This window comes from Miniopterus natalensis, chromosome 12 (assembly GCF_054644295.1).
Source record: "Miniopterus natalensis isolate mMinNat1 chromosome 12, mMinNat1.hap1, whole genome shotgun sequence".
NCBI lineage: Eukaryota > Metazoa > Chordata > Mammalia > Chiroptera > Miniopteridae > Miniopterus > Miniopterus natalensis.
This window is the reverse complement of record NC_142092.1, coordinates 22,948,724-22,965,104: the sequence shown is the minus strand read 5'-3', so window position 1 is coordinate 22,965,104 and position 16,381 is coordinate 22,948,724. Positions and strand designations below refer to the sequence as shown.

Below are 16,381 nucleotides of genomic sequence, written 5' to 3'. Positions count from 1 at the left end.
AGAAAACCTTTAAAATTTTAGAAAAAAATATGGGTCAAGTCATTTAGTCACTTGATGGGGATAGACTTGTACAAGCATAAAAATAATAAAAAATACAAAATTTTAAATATAGCATAAATTCAATTCCATAAAACAAAACTAACTTTGGTGTACATGTCTCCCCACTATGTGTATGTGTATGTGAGGGGGGGGTGTCTTAAAATGGTAGAAATACTGGTAGTTTTAATTCTTCTTATTGCTTTCTGTGTTTTTTAAAAATATTCTTTGCACTGAGCATATTACTTTTATATTCATAAGAGAATCTGTTTTATGACATGCCAAATTGACTATGAAATAGGTTAATTCTAAATAAACAAAGAAGGTGACTTAAAGGGGTCAACTCCCAAAAACACTGACCTGAAAATATAAACAAAGCCCTAACTCGGTATAGAAAGAAAAGAAGGAAAATCAATCATGGAGAAAAAAAAAAGGATCTATTTTTTTTTTTAATGGAGCTAAGAAAGCATTAAAAGTAAAAGGAATTTCACATCAAAACAAACAGAAGACATCTACGAGTAGTTAGGAGACCTCGGGTTTAGTTTTGCCTCAGACATAAAACAGCCATGTATAGGCAAGGTATGCAATTTCTCCCGCCCTAATATAAAATAACGTGGGCTAACCCAGTTATTTCAAACCTGGTTGATGATCAGTTTTTTTACTGGGCAGCTTTTTAACTAACAAAATATGTGTAGTGCTTACTATGTGCCAGGCTTTGTGCCAAGTACTTTATAAGAATTATATCATTCAATTCTCTCAACTACTCTAAGAAGTAGGTACTATTATTCCCATTTTAAGAATAAAAAAATAAGGCATAAAGTTCAGAGTCACACAGCTAGTTAAACAGACATTAAACTGAGACAATATGAGCCCAGCGTCATGATCTTAACTATTAAATGTTAGACTCAAATCTATACTTTGAAAGCTTTCCAAGTACCTTACCTAATCAATTTTTTTATTGCTGACAATATTACAAATGTCCCCCCTTTCCCCCCTCTTGTCCCCCTCCACCCAGCCTCTGCTCCACCGCAGACCTTCACCACACTGTTGTCTGTGTCCGCAGGTTATACATATATGTATATATGTCCTTCTGTTAATCTCTTCTCTTTCCCCCCACCTCCCTCCCCTCTGAGATCTGTCCATGTGTTCCATGCATCCATGCCTCTGGACCTATTTTGTTCATCAGTTTATTTTGTTCATTAGATTCCATATATAGTGAGGTCATGTAATATTTGTTTTTCTCTGACTGGCTTATTTCACTTAGCATGATACTCTCCTTGTCTATCCTTGGTGTGCCAAAGGGTAAGAGAGTCTTCTTTTTTACAGCTGCATAGTACTTCATTGTATAAATGTCCCACAGTTTTTTTATTCACTCATCTACTGTTGGGCACTTGGGCTATTACCAGATCTTAGCTATTGTGAATAACGCTGCCATGAGCACAGGGGTGCATATATTATTTCTGATCGGTGTTTCAGGATTCTTACTATATATTCCCTAAGTGAGATTGCTGGGTTAAATGGCAGTTCCATTTTTAATTTTTTGAGGAACAATCATACTGCTTTCCATAGTGGCTGCAACAGTCTGCATTCCCACCAGCAGTGCACGAGGGTTCCCTTTTCTCCACACCCTCACCAGCACTTGTTGTTTGTTGATTTATTGATGGAGCCATTCTGGCAGGTGTGAGGTGATACCTCATTGTGGTTTTAATTTGCATCTCTCATGACTAGTGACATTGACCATTTTTTCATATCTATAGGCCATCTGTAAGTCCTCTTTGGAGAAGTGTCTATTCAGGTCTTTTGCCCATTTTTTATTGGATTGTTTGCCCCCTGATGTTGTTAGAGATTAACCCCTTATCACATATATCATTGGTGAGTACGTTCCCTTTTTATTTTGTTGACAGTTTCTTTTGCTGTGCAGGAGCTTTTTAGTTTGATGTAGTCCCATTCATTTATTTTTTTCCTTTGTTTCTCTTGTCTTAGGAGATTGGTGAAAATACTGCTAAGTGAGATATCTGAGATTTTACTGCATATAATTTCTTCTAGGATTACCTAATCAATTTAACCACACTACTTCAAAGTTTTTTCCAAATCTCAATTCTAAAATTTTGTGATCCTATTTTATCAATTCCTTATTATTTGATGTCTTGTCAATTCCTTGGGGATAATAATGTTCAATATCTGGGTCTCTTAGGAGAAATCCTAGTGAGAAGTCATACTGTGAAAGATGGAGGTCTTTCACAAATGTCATCTTGGATCATTGTATATCAGCACAAAACCCAAGCTGTTTCAGCTGGTATACAGTCTCCTCAGCTACCCAAGTAAATAAATTATAGGATGCATGAATCAGTAGAGTAGCTTGTTAAATAGTTCAGATAAACTGATTCTACTTTATGTCATCATTTCAATGTGAAGCGATCAAGAGGAAGAAAAGGAGAATTTAAAAGAAATTGGAAGATGGAGGAGGCCTTTGGAGACCTGTCCCCCTGATGATCCAGTCCTCCGTCTCAAAGACTGAAAGAGTGAAAAGGGTACAATCTGCTGCAGTCGTAAAAGTGAGAATGAGGTCCCCTCCCTCCCAGTTTCCCATGGCCTCACAGAGTGGGCATATGGACCCCAATTTCTTCTAACAAGTGAAAAGTGGTTCTAATAAAGAAGGGGGAAATGAGGCATCAAAGAGAAGAGGTTACAAAAGGTCAAATAACAAGCTGAAGAATATGGAAGGGAAAGGTAGCATGTAACTGGCCCCAGTCCAGAGATAGAAGACAGCCAAGCTGTTTAACTGGCACACCATCACCTCAGCTATTTACACTAACATTACACCCAAAAGCTACTATTCTAAGCACTTACTGGCAGAATAAACAAGCCTTCAGTTCTAATGAGTCACTGGGCAGTTCCATGCACAAGGCCCAGGAACTCTCCATGACATGGGAACCAACATAAACACTCCCGCGGAACTGGCTCTCTTTCTGTGAATCAACTGGGGACACAGACACAACACCCCAAACTCTACCTTGTATACGATCTTACTCCTGCTATCTGTGAGGTCCAGTCGGATGGAGATATAATCAATGTCGGGAGAAGGAGGATCCTTATGTTGATATCGAAGCCCCATCAGCAGGAACTCCTCACAGCTCACTTTGAGACTTCCTATTTTCTTCAGTCCCAGGGTACAGTTTCCACCTGGACACTTGAGTTCTGTTCCCAGTTCTAGAATGTACAGCATTGAATTAAAATAGTCACTTGAACATAACGATTATAAAATTTAAAAGCCAATCCTCTCTCCTGTGGGTACTTATTCTCTCTCAACACCCCAAGAATATTCATGTGTGCCCTCCAACCATTCACTGAGTCTGTTATCATTATTCTAAAAGTCTATAATTTCCTTTACTAAAAAGAGCAGGTGACCAGTTGTCTCATGAGATCCTTGCCCAGTAAAAGTTACACTGGGGGAAAATAATAATGAAATGCACTTTCTGGTGCTTGAACATCTCTGAAAAATAGGCCAGTGGCTCACTGTAACCCTTCCACAGTCCAGCCACAGTCTCCCTTTACAGCACCCTCCTCCAGGGATCCATCATGCAATCTCTCTCTACTAGGCTGATCTACACACTGAAATTCTCTCCCCATTGTGCTTGTCACACACTGGAATCCTGCGTACATCTCCATGTCCACTTACTCTTTTTACTAAATTTTCCCTTAAACGTTCTTTGACCAACTCAATCAACCTGCTCTCTTCTACTGAAAACCATAATCATCTCTCCAATAGTCCTCATGTCTCTGCCCAAATGCATTTTTTGCCCTTGTTGGGCATATGATACATACACAGAGGCCACTTCTTTTTCGAGTGGCCTTCTATACATTTCCCTGAAGTACAAAATGGATATTCTACTTCTTGACTGAATGAGATGACATGTGTAGGTATGTCTTTAGCTGTAAACTGCTGTCCAGATTCAAGCTATTACTGTGATTGTGATTATCCCTTCTATTTCTTGGTCTTCCCATAATGCCTAGAACACTATTTACCATATAGGAGTTGCCCAAAACATATTGATTAAATTAATAACAGAAAGAAAATTATCTATTAACTCTTCCGGATTTAAACCATGGCTGCTGCCTACCAGCTCTACTCAAACCTGCTCATAGTCTACTAATACTTAATGAACACACCAACTACTCTTACTACCACTGCCGTTGCTGCTATTAATCATAACAGCTGACAATTCTTGAGCACTTACTATGAGCCAGACTGCGTGAAGCACTTTGTGCTCACTGACTCCATCCTGACACAACCCTATGCAGCAGCTGTCATCTTTGCCCACTTCACAGAGGCTTGTACCGGTTAAGTAACGTGCTTAAAATCATGCAGGAAATAAGTAGCAGAGGCAGTTTTCAATCTCAGATCTGTGTGATTCCAAAGTCCACACTCTTAACCACTAACCTCCATTTTTCAACCAGCTACAAATTATACTAAGCAAAAACTCTGTCATAGTGGAGGATGACCATTTACAGATACTTTTGTCAGTTTTGGTAACAGCTAGATAATTATTAAAACATTTCATACGAGACTTAGGGAAAAAACTGTGTGGCTGATCTCCACGAGGTTCTTCTGGCCGAGGCTCCACCACCACCACCTGGCCGTGGGCTGGCAGCCGAGTTCCCACAGGGTCCAGCCTGACTGTGCACTCCAGGGTAGCTGTTCTATCATAATCAAATCGGAGCAGGTTCTTATCAATGGCTCGGGACAGGCCGTAGAATTCAGACACCTCCAGTACATTGTTACTCATACGGATAATGTTACAGTCTGGATCTAGGAGATAGACCCGCAGGATAAAGGTTTCCGTGAAGGTGTCTGTCTCGGTAAATCTGTGGGGAGAACAGAGCAAAGGCAAAATTTACTGGTGCTCAGGTACTCTTTTTTTTCATCCCCAATATCCCCCTTTATTTTTAAAATAATTTTGTATGCTTCAATTACAGCTCCCATACAATATTATATTAGTTTCAGGTCTACAACATAGTGATTAGACATTTATATAACTTATTAATTGACTAACTCAATAAAGCTATTACCCATCTGACACCATCCATAGTTATTACAATATTATTGACTATATTCCCTATGCTGTACTTTATGTCCCTATGAAGTTAATTTTTTTTAACTTTAAAGTCTCAGAAAGATCAAACAGCCCTGTATGCAGATTGTATAGCTTCCTAAGGAATCCTTGAGTGCCATTTTGTTTTCTGAACACAGCATTTTGCTCATGTCTCTCTGTCAGCACTTGTCGCTCTGCATAACAATTATCGACCTGTTTTTTGTGTCAGATTATGAGCACCAAGAGTCCATATATCCTCATCTTTGTGTTTCCTATGCCCAGGACAGGCCTGACCTATAGTAAGTAATTGTAAGTGTTTATAGAATGAGTCACTGTTCCAATGTCTTCTATAAAACTCTTTTTTATTAGTCTAGTGCTTAAGGGAAATTCACATTGAGTTATTTTAGCCAAATATTCATAAGAGCAACAAAAACAAGTAAAAAACTATATAAAGGTCTACTCCACCCATACTGAATTCTCAGTTGTTTATATGAAGTAAGCAATAACAAAACTATGAGCTTAATTTTTAAATTAACTTTTTACTAAGATATAATTAATATACCATAAAGTTCACCTTTTTAAAGCACAACCCGGTGGTTTCTAGTATTCACAAGGTTGTACAACCCTCATGACTTTCTAATTCCAGAACATTTTCATCATCCCAAAAAGAAATCCATACCCATTAGCAATCAATTCCTATTTTCCCTCCCGTAGCCCCTGGCAACCACTAATCTACTTTCTGTCTTAATGGATTTGCCTTATCTGGGCATCTGATATAAATGAAATCATACAACATGTGACCTTTTGTGCCTGGCATCTTTCATTTAGCATGAAGGTTTCAAGGTTTATCCATGTTATAGGATATATCAAGTACTTCATTCCTTTTTATGGCCAAATAATATTCCATTGTATGGATATACCACATTTTGTTTATACATTCATCAGTTTGATTGTTTCAATTTTTTGGCTATTATGAATAATAGTTCAATGAATATTTGTGTACCAATTTTTGCATAAACATAGATTTTTATTTCTCTTGTGTATATATACCTAGCAGTGGAACTGCTGGGTCACATGGTCACTCTGTTTCACTTTATAATTAATTTTTAAAAGGTTTTAATTATCTAATACATTTAAAAATAAATGATTCTGCACTTCTTAGAAATAAGCAGATGCTCATCAAAATGAACTTTACTGAATTTTGGAACATATTTTCCTCCTAATTCTCATTAAGAATTTATAGTTTATAATTTTCATTTCCCATTATAAGGGGAAGGTTGGCTCCAGAGATACCTGTACAAGAACTCTACAGGAAACAGGATAGGGCTAATCATTTGCCACAGAAAAGCCCCAAAGAAGACGATACAAATAAAGATAACTGAGCATTGGCTACAATTCTCGCCTCACCCATTCAGGCCTCCAGTTTCTACTGATTACTTCCTTGTTTGGAATCTAGTAACTCCCCCATGGTAATACCTATCCACAGAAAGAGAAGTACACAGAATAATTATCTGGCAAAGAATGAGCAATGCTCCTGTGCTGCTTACCTATAAAGTCTAAGCTTCACGGTGTCTTCATCAAGAATTGGGCAACCGTTGTGAATATACTTTACTTCATTGGGAAGAAAATGGCAATCAAAGACCTAGTTCACATGAAGAAATGGATAAAGATCTGTGAGAAAATTGGTACAAGGTTCAATTTTTCCAGCAGTGCAGTAGTGCTTGGAGAGTGATGGTCTGTTAACATCCTGTTTTGTTTTGTTCTCTGTGTGTGTGCGTGTGCATGTGTGTGTGAGTGTGTTTTAACCACCACCACTTATACCAACCCCCATGCCCACTCACCATCCTACTTATACAGTTGTGTCTTGTACTGAGAATATCTAAATTATGAAAATCACATCACGTAGATAAATTAAGGAGTGATTTTCTCTCTAAACAATTATCTTTTTACAGTCTATTGTGCATTTGAAATATGGTTCCATTGATCAAAATGTTATTTACCCATACTCTTCAGGAGTTCATGGCCATTGAGTAAGAGAGTATATACCTGTGTATATGCACTAAAAGGCATGCATTACACAACCTGTGAATACACTGTATGAGTTCTATATGTTTTTTTCTTCACCTTTTATTTATTTCTTTTCCAAATAGCATTTTTATATTCAAAAATGAAGGCACTAACTATGGACACTATTGTGGTTCATCAGAGACAAACCTGACCCACAACTGTTTCTCATATGTTTGAGAGACTGCTTTTATAATTCATGTAATAATAGAAATGGTTGATAAGACAAATAGCAATCTAAAGGCAATTACCTCTATTCAAGTAAAAGTATAATTAACTGGATTGCCTCACTCAGAACTATTAAGAAAATTGCTAGCTATTATATTTCGGGAACCCTAGTTTTTTGCTGTTGTTTTTTTAAATATATCTTTATTGATTTCAGAGAGAGGAAAGGAGAGGGAGAGAGAGATAGAAGCATCAATGATGAGTCATTGATCGAGCCCGCAACCCGGGCATGTGCCCTGACTGGGAATCGAACCCCGATCGCCTGGATCCCAGGTTGACGCTCAACTGCTGAGCCACGCCAGGCCGGGCGAGAACCCTAGTTTTTAAAAGATATATTTTCTCTTCCACCTATACCATGATCCTCATTCTGCCCCTTCTGATTTTGTCGAGTTCTAAGAAATACAGCAGGTCCTCAAATAATGTTTCTTTCAATGTCACTTTGTTATAACACTGATGAGATAGGTGCAATAGGACCTTAACTCTTTTTATATCATTTAGCCTATGGTAAAATTGGTTTTGTTATACATCGTTCAGCTTAAAGTCGCAGAACTTACCAATGATGTGAAGTGAGGACTTACTGTTCCTCTGAAGTATTCACACATTGTCACTGCTGGGTTCATGGTGTTTAGCCTGTACCTCATTACAGCTTCAAACATTTACAGACAACATAGTCCTCTCTGAGAAGACTTTACCACTAATACAAATGATCTTTTCCCACCGACATCATTGGTTCCCTGTTTTAATTTACTACAGGGAAGGAAATAAAGGAAAGACCTTTCCCATATCATTGACAAATAGTCATGGTAATAAACAGACAATCTGTTTTGTTAAAAGAAACATCTGTTTTATGTTTCATAATATGTTTTCCTTTTATAAAAGGCAACAACCATAATTGTCCATAAATTTACTAAGTAAAACAAAAAAGAGCTAAATCTTTTTCTAATTACTGTCTAGCTTTGTTTTTTTCCACTCCAACTGCTTTTCAATTACAATTTATAATTAAATTGTCACACATTCCTAACTCAATACTCACTCTAATGACAGTGAACTGGTTCAAACTAGAGATGTTTTCTTACTGCTGTATTTCTTATTCAAAAGAGCAAGTTCAGGGCTAAAGTGGGGTGCTTTTCCACCCAGGAAATTTCTTGCTTTGGGGCAGGTGTGAGAAGTGTTGGGTGTGAGGAAGTCTTGCCCTAAAACATGAGGAAAACGCATTGCCATCGGCCTTATGTAATTGACTATTTCAGGAGGGTCGTCTAAACAGAAGGTACTGGTGTGCGCGGATCGAAATCCCTTCCCAAATATCCAATAGGAAAATGAACGTGTTCGTCCTAAGACAAACTTCAGTCACGAAATGAAAACACTAATTGAACAGATGTTAAACAAAACATTTTCTGAGCAGATCAAATAAAACTGTTCATTACACAGCAGGGTGTTGTTAATACAGTCATCTTGCAAGAAATGAGTTCACATAAGCCTTGCTTTCAACATTCTAGTAAGATCTATTACAGAGTAATGTGTAAGCTGTGTGTGTGTGTGCATGTGTGTGCGTGTGTGTACGTGGCTATGCTTCATTTCAAAAACTTCATAAGAAATAAATTGCTGGAGAGAGCTAAATCAGCCTGGATTAAAACAAGCACACTGTTCAAAAAAAGCAGTATTTACTTGGCAATCTTGTTTTTTTGTTGAAATTATCATAATAAAAAACGGGAAGATCACCTGTCAGTTTGAGAAACGTTTTCTGGATATATAGATTTCCTTATGGTACAAAGTTCTAACATTTGAACAAAAAAAGGTGAAAAATTTTTCACATTTTAATGGATTCCTTTCCCAGAGAATAAATTTTAGGTGTAAATCACACATCTACTTTGTATGATATAAATGCATTTTGAGATGTCAGGTTTACCTCTGGAAATACATACACTGAACATTCAGGACTTGGTTTTTTACATTTTTAAATTTGTTTGTTTTGTGTGTGTGTTTTTAATGAGCAGCAGCATACTAGGGGACCATCTGGGGACAGTCTGAGTCCTGCTCCTTTCCCTAGCAGTCCAGACTTTCTTAAATCAGCCAGGCATGTTGTTGTTTCTGATCCATATCGTGTTTCTATATGAATTTTGTCTTAAAACCAGAGAATGTCTGAAATGAAGATAACTGGGAGATCTATTACAACCCTTCATCCTTGTGACCAAATAGCTTTTTAGCCTAGTTTTAGTCACTTAGATCCCGTTTTGTTCTCCAGTGCCCCAGAGCCAGCCAAATGGTGAGGACCACTGAAACATCATAGAAAAGATATAATAGAGACAATCTCATTACTCTCAGAAAAGGTGCTATATATGTTCAGAAGTCATAGGCTCTTTGGGACGGGAAGACATGCCCCTCATAGGCTGGCTCAAGTAACAGTTCATTTTCCCCAAACTGCTTTCAAAGAAGGGAGAATCTGGTGAATACAGGGCTTTTGCTTTGTTCAGTGGGGCATGCTTGGGGCCAGAGCTAAACACAACTGTACCATAGGGTGCCCCAGCATGCTACCAGAAGGAATTTTTCTTCTCTTGCCCCACAAAATATTCAGCCTCACTTCTAAATAAATGTTGGACATTTAAAAAATATATTGATTGGAAGAGGTACCAAATTGTCAGTTCATCAGTCTTTATAAAGCATCTACATATATCCCTACAGGGACCACAGTCCCTGAGGATTAGTATCCTATCTTGCTGCTCCCCAAAACTCCAAGGGTTGAGTCTCTGTTGCTTGCAACTGAGCTTATTCATGTCACCTGCTCATTCTGGTCTCTCCTTTCTCCTTGAGTGGTAGGTGCCAATCAAATACATTTTCAGAGTGTAAGTTGTATTGACAAAAAGTGAGGAGATAGTGCAATTACCAAACACTTAGGGACCTGGGGCCATTATTATCTACTAGCATTTTTTAGATGCCCATCTGAAGCTCTCTGACTGACAAAAGCAAATCTCATGGGAAACTAGAGGGAAATATTTGGTTACTATCACATCAGAAATACTTCCAATAAGCCCTCCACAGAATTCTGATGTACTTCAGAATTGGACCATAACTTTAAATGTCGTAAGTAGGATGACTAGAGATGTCCATTTGAGGAAGCATCTGTCTAAGTCTCTACAACATCTAGCACCACTTTTGAATAACTTCATGTAAGGAATGTGTTTCTTTAGTCAAATGGAGAAGAAAATTAATGTTCTCAGTTCAGAAAATGGAAATGATGTATTTTTCCAGAAGCAGCATCCAGTGTTGAATATTCTCAGAATTGTTTGCATTGGGAGGAAAATTAAGCCTCAGTAGAAACAAGTAATAAAATCAGAAGCAATATATCTATTGTGTATAGAAATAAACTCCTATTTTAAGCAAATATGTGACAATACAGATTTTTTTTTAAAAAACAGTGAATTAGAAGGCAATTCTTCACCCTACAAAAGGATTGAGCATAAAATACTCTTAAATGACAAGATCTCCTAGGTTTTGATTAAAGGAAAAAAATTTATGCAGACATTTTTGAAGAACAGTGGATAATTAAAAAGAAATATCTCCACATTTCTTTTCCAAGTCTATTCCCATACTCAAGGGAATATTCAAGTGATGTTACTAGATGAAAATGTCTTCCTGTTTTACTTTTGCTATTCTGCAGTGACAGGTGTGTCCTAAAAATGTCTCAAAATCCTGATATGTTATCCAAAGGCACCTGACTAGCAATGGGTGAGATCATTTGAGGAGGGGATAACCCATAAAGACTGACCATATCTCACCACACCAGAGATGGCCTATTCTAATCCTTGGAAGGCTGTCTTTGTTTTGTGTTCTCTCCCACCACCTCCACCCCGCACCCCGCCAACACACACACACACACACACACACACACACACACTCTCTCTCTCACATTCATACACACTACTGAATAGAAAATCTGGGACATGACCTACCTGCGGAGTGAGTTTCCCAACCCTCTGGGTTATTGGCTCATTCATCACAACTTCCACTTTGCAAGTGTCCTTCTCTTTGGGGATGGCAAACTTCAGGTCATCCTCTGACAGGAAGGCAGAGCTGCCCTTCATCACCCTGACCCCACGGTTCACACTGATGAAGGTGGGGCTGGCCCAGCCCAGGAGGAGCAGCAGCAGCAGGGCTCTCAGCCCATCCCAACTGAGAGAGCTCATGCCGACAGGGGCCAGCTTGTTTCCGTCCACTGGCAAAATCCCTTCAACAAAGGACGGCTTCTGTGCTTCTTCCAGGGATGTCAGCTCATAGTCCAAGGGGCAGGGCAAGGGGTCCCGACAATGTGCCCCAAGATCTTAACATGTCTCTTTCATTGCAAACTCAGACAAGGAGGCCTTTCAGGCAATCCCAAGGCTTTTAATAAAACTCGCTGATCACTCCTGACAACGCTGGCAAGATTAATGTGCTTTTCTAATCCTGCAAATGGGAGTAGGGGTTGGAGGAAAGTAAGAGAGAGACCAAAAGGCTTGTGTGGCTATTCAAAAGATCCCTACCAACAATGGAATCTTTCAGCCAGCCTATAATTTTAGTTAAATTAAAAACAAATAAACTAACTTGACCTCCAGGCCCATCCGAAAGGCAATGCAGCCATTTCATTACACTGCTTGTAACTCCTGCTTCCGGACTAAACAGGCCCCATTGAGATGTCAGCTGTGTGGTCCAACAGGAGCCAGCCAGCAGCTGCTCAAGTGCAGCGTGTGGTCCCCTGTGTTTAGAGAGAGATGTTGAACTCTGCCTCTGCTCCCTCATCTGTTAAATGAGGACTGTAACCTAACTTGTGGAAGAGAGCTGATAGAATTATTTGAACACTGTTTGAAAATATGATTAAGTCTAAATCAGTGCCTCCCGAATAAGAAATGGGCTTCATAATTTGTCACAAAGTCACAATTCTGACTTTGCTGGGCAATGACAACACCTTAAAAAACACTTGTGGTATTTGCAGAAAACATATTTTTTTATCAAGTGAACATTTACGTTTTTTGTTCATGTGTAAAAGGGCCTACGAATCAAGTAACATAGCTTCAATATGCACAGCTAATAACAGTGTATGTGCCTGGGTATTTACATTCCCTCCAATGCTAATTGTATTCTAATGTACTGAATTTGCCCAAATGGAGTCTTCTTTTTTTGCCATTTTATTAAATGTTGGGGGGTAACATTGCTTTATATTATCATATGGTTTCAGGTGGGGGTTTCTATGTTACAAAGTCTGTATATTGCACTGTGTGCCCACCACTCAAAGTCAAATCTTCTCCCGTCACCATATATTAGGACCCCAAATGGAGTCTTCTTGTTTCTAATTTAACCACTTAGAATTTCAAGATTATTTCTCTGTGTTCTATGAGAACAGAAATGATTTTATCAAAAATAACATGTATTAAAATACATCCTGAAATTCGGGGTATGATTAGGTGAGCCCATGCTAGTTTATTATGCCCATAGAAAAGCTTTACATTTTAATGATCACAATACATTTTTGTACATAATCGATGGATACTAAAATAAATTTTGACAGAAGGGTGTAGACCAAAAAAAAAATGCCTCTATTATCCACATCTAATACACATTAGAGAAAGGCTCATTCCACATTAAAGAAAGACTCATTCTCTTGTCACTGTTTGAGCCCTTTAACTTTTGAGGTAGTGCATGACATGTGTCACTTGACACCTGAGGGGGTGTACTCTTTAGAGAGCAGCCGGTTTTTTATGGTGTCAGCCTCAAAATAAAACAGTTCATATAATCCCACTGACCACATTGCCCACACTCAGGCCTAATTAGGTTGGCATATTTGGGCAAGAATGTAAATTTGGGTGTTGAACTTTCACAACAAAATCAAGTCTTGTTTCCATTCATATCTGGGATCTCAGACCACTCAAAAGAGCAGTACATTCAGAGAGAAGAAAGGAAGCAGGGTAGATGGGTGTCTCCCAAAATTAAGACATAAGGAAAAAGTTTGCATTCTGAGATTTAGACAAATTAAGTCAATATGTAAAGGATTCAAGGACTCTACAATCCTGTGTATTCCTCTTATCTCATTCTTATCTCACTTCTTCACTGCTTCTTCCTGGACTCCCCGACTTTTACAAAAATATATGTCTTTATTGATTTCAGAGAGAGGAAGTGAGAGGGAGGGAGAGAGAGGGAAACATCAATGATGAGAGAGTCACTGATCAGCTGCCTCCTGCACGCCCCCTACCGGGGATCGAGCCGTAACCAGGGCATGTGCCCTGACTGGGAATGGACCTGTAATCTCCTGGATCATAGGTCTACCCTCAACCGCTGAGCTACACCAGCTGGGTAACTCCCTGACTTTTTAATGTTGAGGAGCCTATAGTCCAGTCCTTGGACCTGTTTTTTGTCTATTCTCACTCCCTAGTGATCTCATTCCTTGGCTTCAAGCACCATTTATATGCTAATGAATCCCAAATTTATATCTCTGAGCTCCTCTCTTAACTCCGGATTTGTACATGCAACTATCTATTTGGCATCTTTGTGTGGGTGTGTAACAGGCAACTCATACTTTATGTAGCCAAATTTGAGCTCTGCGTCTTGCCTACCTTCGCCTTCCCTTTCTCCATTAATGGCAACTTCAGCTTTTCGGTTGTTCTCCAGTTTGTCTCACACTCTGCATCCAAACAGACCAAAAAAATCCTGTTTGTTCACTGTGATGGACAGGCCTTATGGTAACCTCCAATAATTCCAGCCTCCTAGTATCCAGAATTCCTCTCTCCTTCAGTGGCAGCAGAACGTACGACCTTTCCAAACAGCAGAATGAGGCAAAGGTGATGGGATGCCATTCCCATGATTGCATTACATCACACTCCACTCTCCCTGCGGACCGCAGCCCGGCTCTCCTGCTGAACTAGAAGCAAGCCCCCGTAAGTTCTGTCACAAAGAAATGATTTCTGCCAACAACCAAAACGAACGAGCTTGGGAGAACATTCTTCCTAAATCAAGCCTCCAGATAGGAATGGAGCCCGGTCAACACTGTGATTGCAGCCGGATGACGACCTGAAGCAGATAACCCCAGGAAAGCCACAACTGGACTCCTAACCTGTGAAAACTCGGAGATAATAAACTTGTGTTGTCCTAAGCCACTGCATTTGTAGTAATGCACTTACACAGCAATATAACCTGAATGATCTCCTCCTTTAAAACATATCCCGAATCCAATTACTTCTACCTACTTCTGTTAGCAGCCTGGTCCAAGCCACCACCAACCAACCCTGCTGGATGACTGTAATAGCATCATATTTTCTTTCCCTGCTTCTCCTCTTGCCTCCTCTTTAGGCATTTCCCAGCATGGCAGTTGAGGTTCCTATTAAATGTTAATTATATAATCACTTCTCTGCCCAAACCTCCAATGGCTTCTCATCTTAGAGTAAAAGCTGAAGCCTTCATAGTGAGCCATAGGCACCATGTATTCTTTTTCCCCACTTACATCTCCCATCTCTCTCCTGTGTGTCTGCCTTCCCTTTGCTCACTCTGCTCCAGCCACACTGGCATCTTTGCTTTTCTTCAAACAAATCAAGATCAACCTTTCCCTTCTTGCCTCCCTCCCGAGCTTTCCTACTTGCTGTTCCCTGTGGCACAGCATTCTTCCCCCAGATGTCCTCCTTTCCACCTCACCACTTTCAAGTTCTCCAGCAAATGTCACATTTGCAGGGTGGCCATGCCTAACCAGCCATGAAGGTGAGGATTTCTACCTTTACATTCATGGGTTTGTCTTTATGATTCCCGCAGTCCTACTGCACAGATAGAGGATGCTGCCTTGTACCTGAGAAACAGGGCCACCATTGGCTGCAGAGCTGTGAGCTACAAGGAACCTGGGTCTCTGGGATGTGTGCAAAGCAGAGTCACCATACCAGCCCATTCTTCCAGAATTTTACACCAGAGGATGTAAGCCTGTCTCCTGCTTTAACCCACTGTTACTTTAGGTTTACTCTGTTACTCATCACTGAACTCCATGCTTTTAATAATCGCCTTATTCTGCAAGTTTTTCTATTAATTTAGTTTAGTCACTATTCAGCTAAATACTGTAACTTCTTACCTACCTGTATATGGGGCAATAGTTCATTCTCTATATCATAGTAATTCCTTAACTAGGAGATAAGGGCAAAGACCAAGACTTTAATATTCACCTACTGGGAAGAGACAAGACAGAAAGGGAAGAAAATCTATTTCCGTGGCTCCCTGGACCACAATGATGTACAAAGAATAAACCTGAACTCTGAAGATGCAGATTCTAATCTTAATTCCTATGAACATCAGCTTCTTCTTTCAAAAACGGGGCCATCATCCTCCCTCAGTTTCCCTGTGAGACCAAATGAAATAATCCATGTGGAAATATTTTCTTAATTATAAAGCCCCAAACAGATATAATATTATTATTACAAAATATATCAAAATAAGAGTAAAGCTTGACTCAAGAAAAATAGAATGTCAGGCCTTGGGCCTTGGAGAAGACAGCAGAATGAGATTCAGTCAGAGTCAAATACAGTACGTTTCATTTACATTCGAATTTTCTCTTTTTCTCATAGTCTCATAGTCTCAATGCAGGGTGTAGTAGTAAAAACTGAATTCTAATATTTCAGAAACAACCTGAAGCAACACAATTGGGATGGAGGGAAAGAGTGTAAGAGTAGTAATTTCCAAATTCAAAATCAAACAAAACTCAATCTACAATCAACTGGGCTACAAAATTAGGGGCAATAGAGATCTAAGGTAATACGCTTTACCTGTGTTTTATTTGCATTCTAATTTTGCTCTAATATTTTTTTCTTGTTGAGAAACACCAAGTATATGGACATCCCCATGGAAAAATAAAAATAAAAATAAACAAAAAACCATACAGAACAATAGCAAAGGAAATCAGGACCCTGGATAAAACGTGATTTCATAAATAATAAAGGGTCTTTTCTCTCCCCACAAATGAAATGGCA

General features: G+C 39.1%; 1 protein-coding gene across 1 annotated transcript in view; it reads right to left on the bottom strand.

The window, feature by feature from the left end:
• FREM1 (FRAS1 related extracellular matrix 1) overlaps positions 1–14,526 on the bottom strand; it is a 114,229-nt gene extending 99,703 nt beyond the window's left edge. Inside the window, exons 1-5 of the mRNA XM_087822653.1 lie at positions 13,997–14,526; positions 11,366–11,855; positions 6,677–6,771; positions 4,601–4,902; positions 3,050–3,246 (exon numbers count right to left, since the gene is read on the bottom strand). Of these exons, the coding sequence (XP_087678779.1) occupies positions 3,050–3,246; positions 4,601–4,902; positions 6,677–6,771; positions 11,366–11,599 (828 nt within the window). The 5' untranslated portion in view covers positions 11,600–11,855; positions 13,997–14,526. The remainder of the gene's footprint in view (positions 1–3,049; positions 3,247–4,600; positions 4,903–6,676; positions 6,772–11,365; positions 11,856–13,996) is intronic.
• Positions 14,527–16,381: the final 1,855 nt, after the last annotated feature.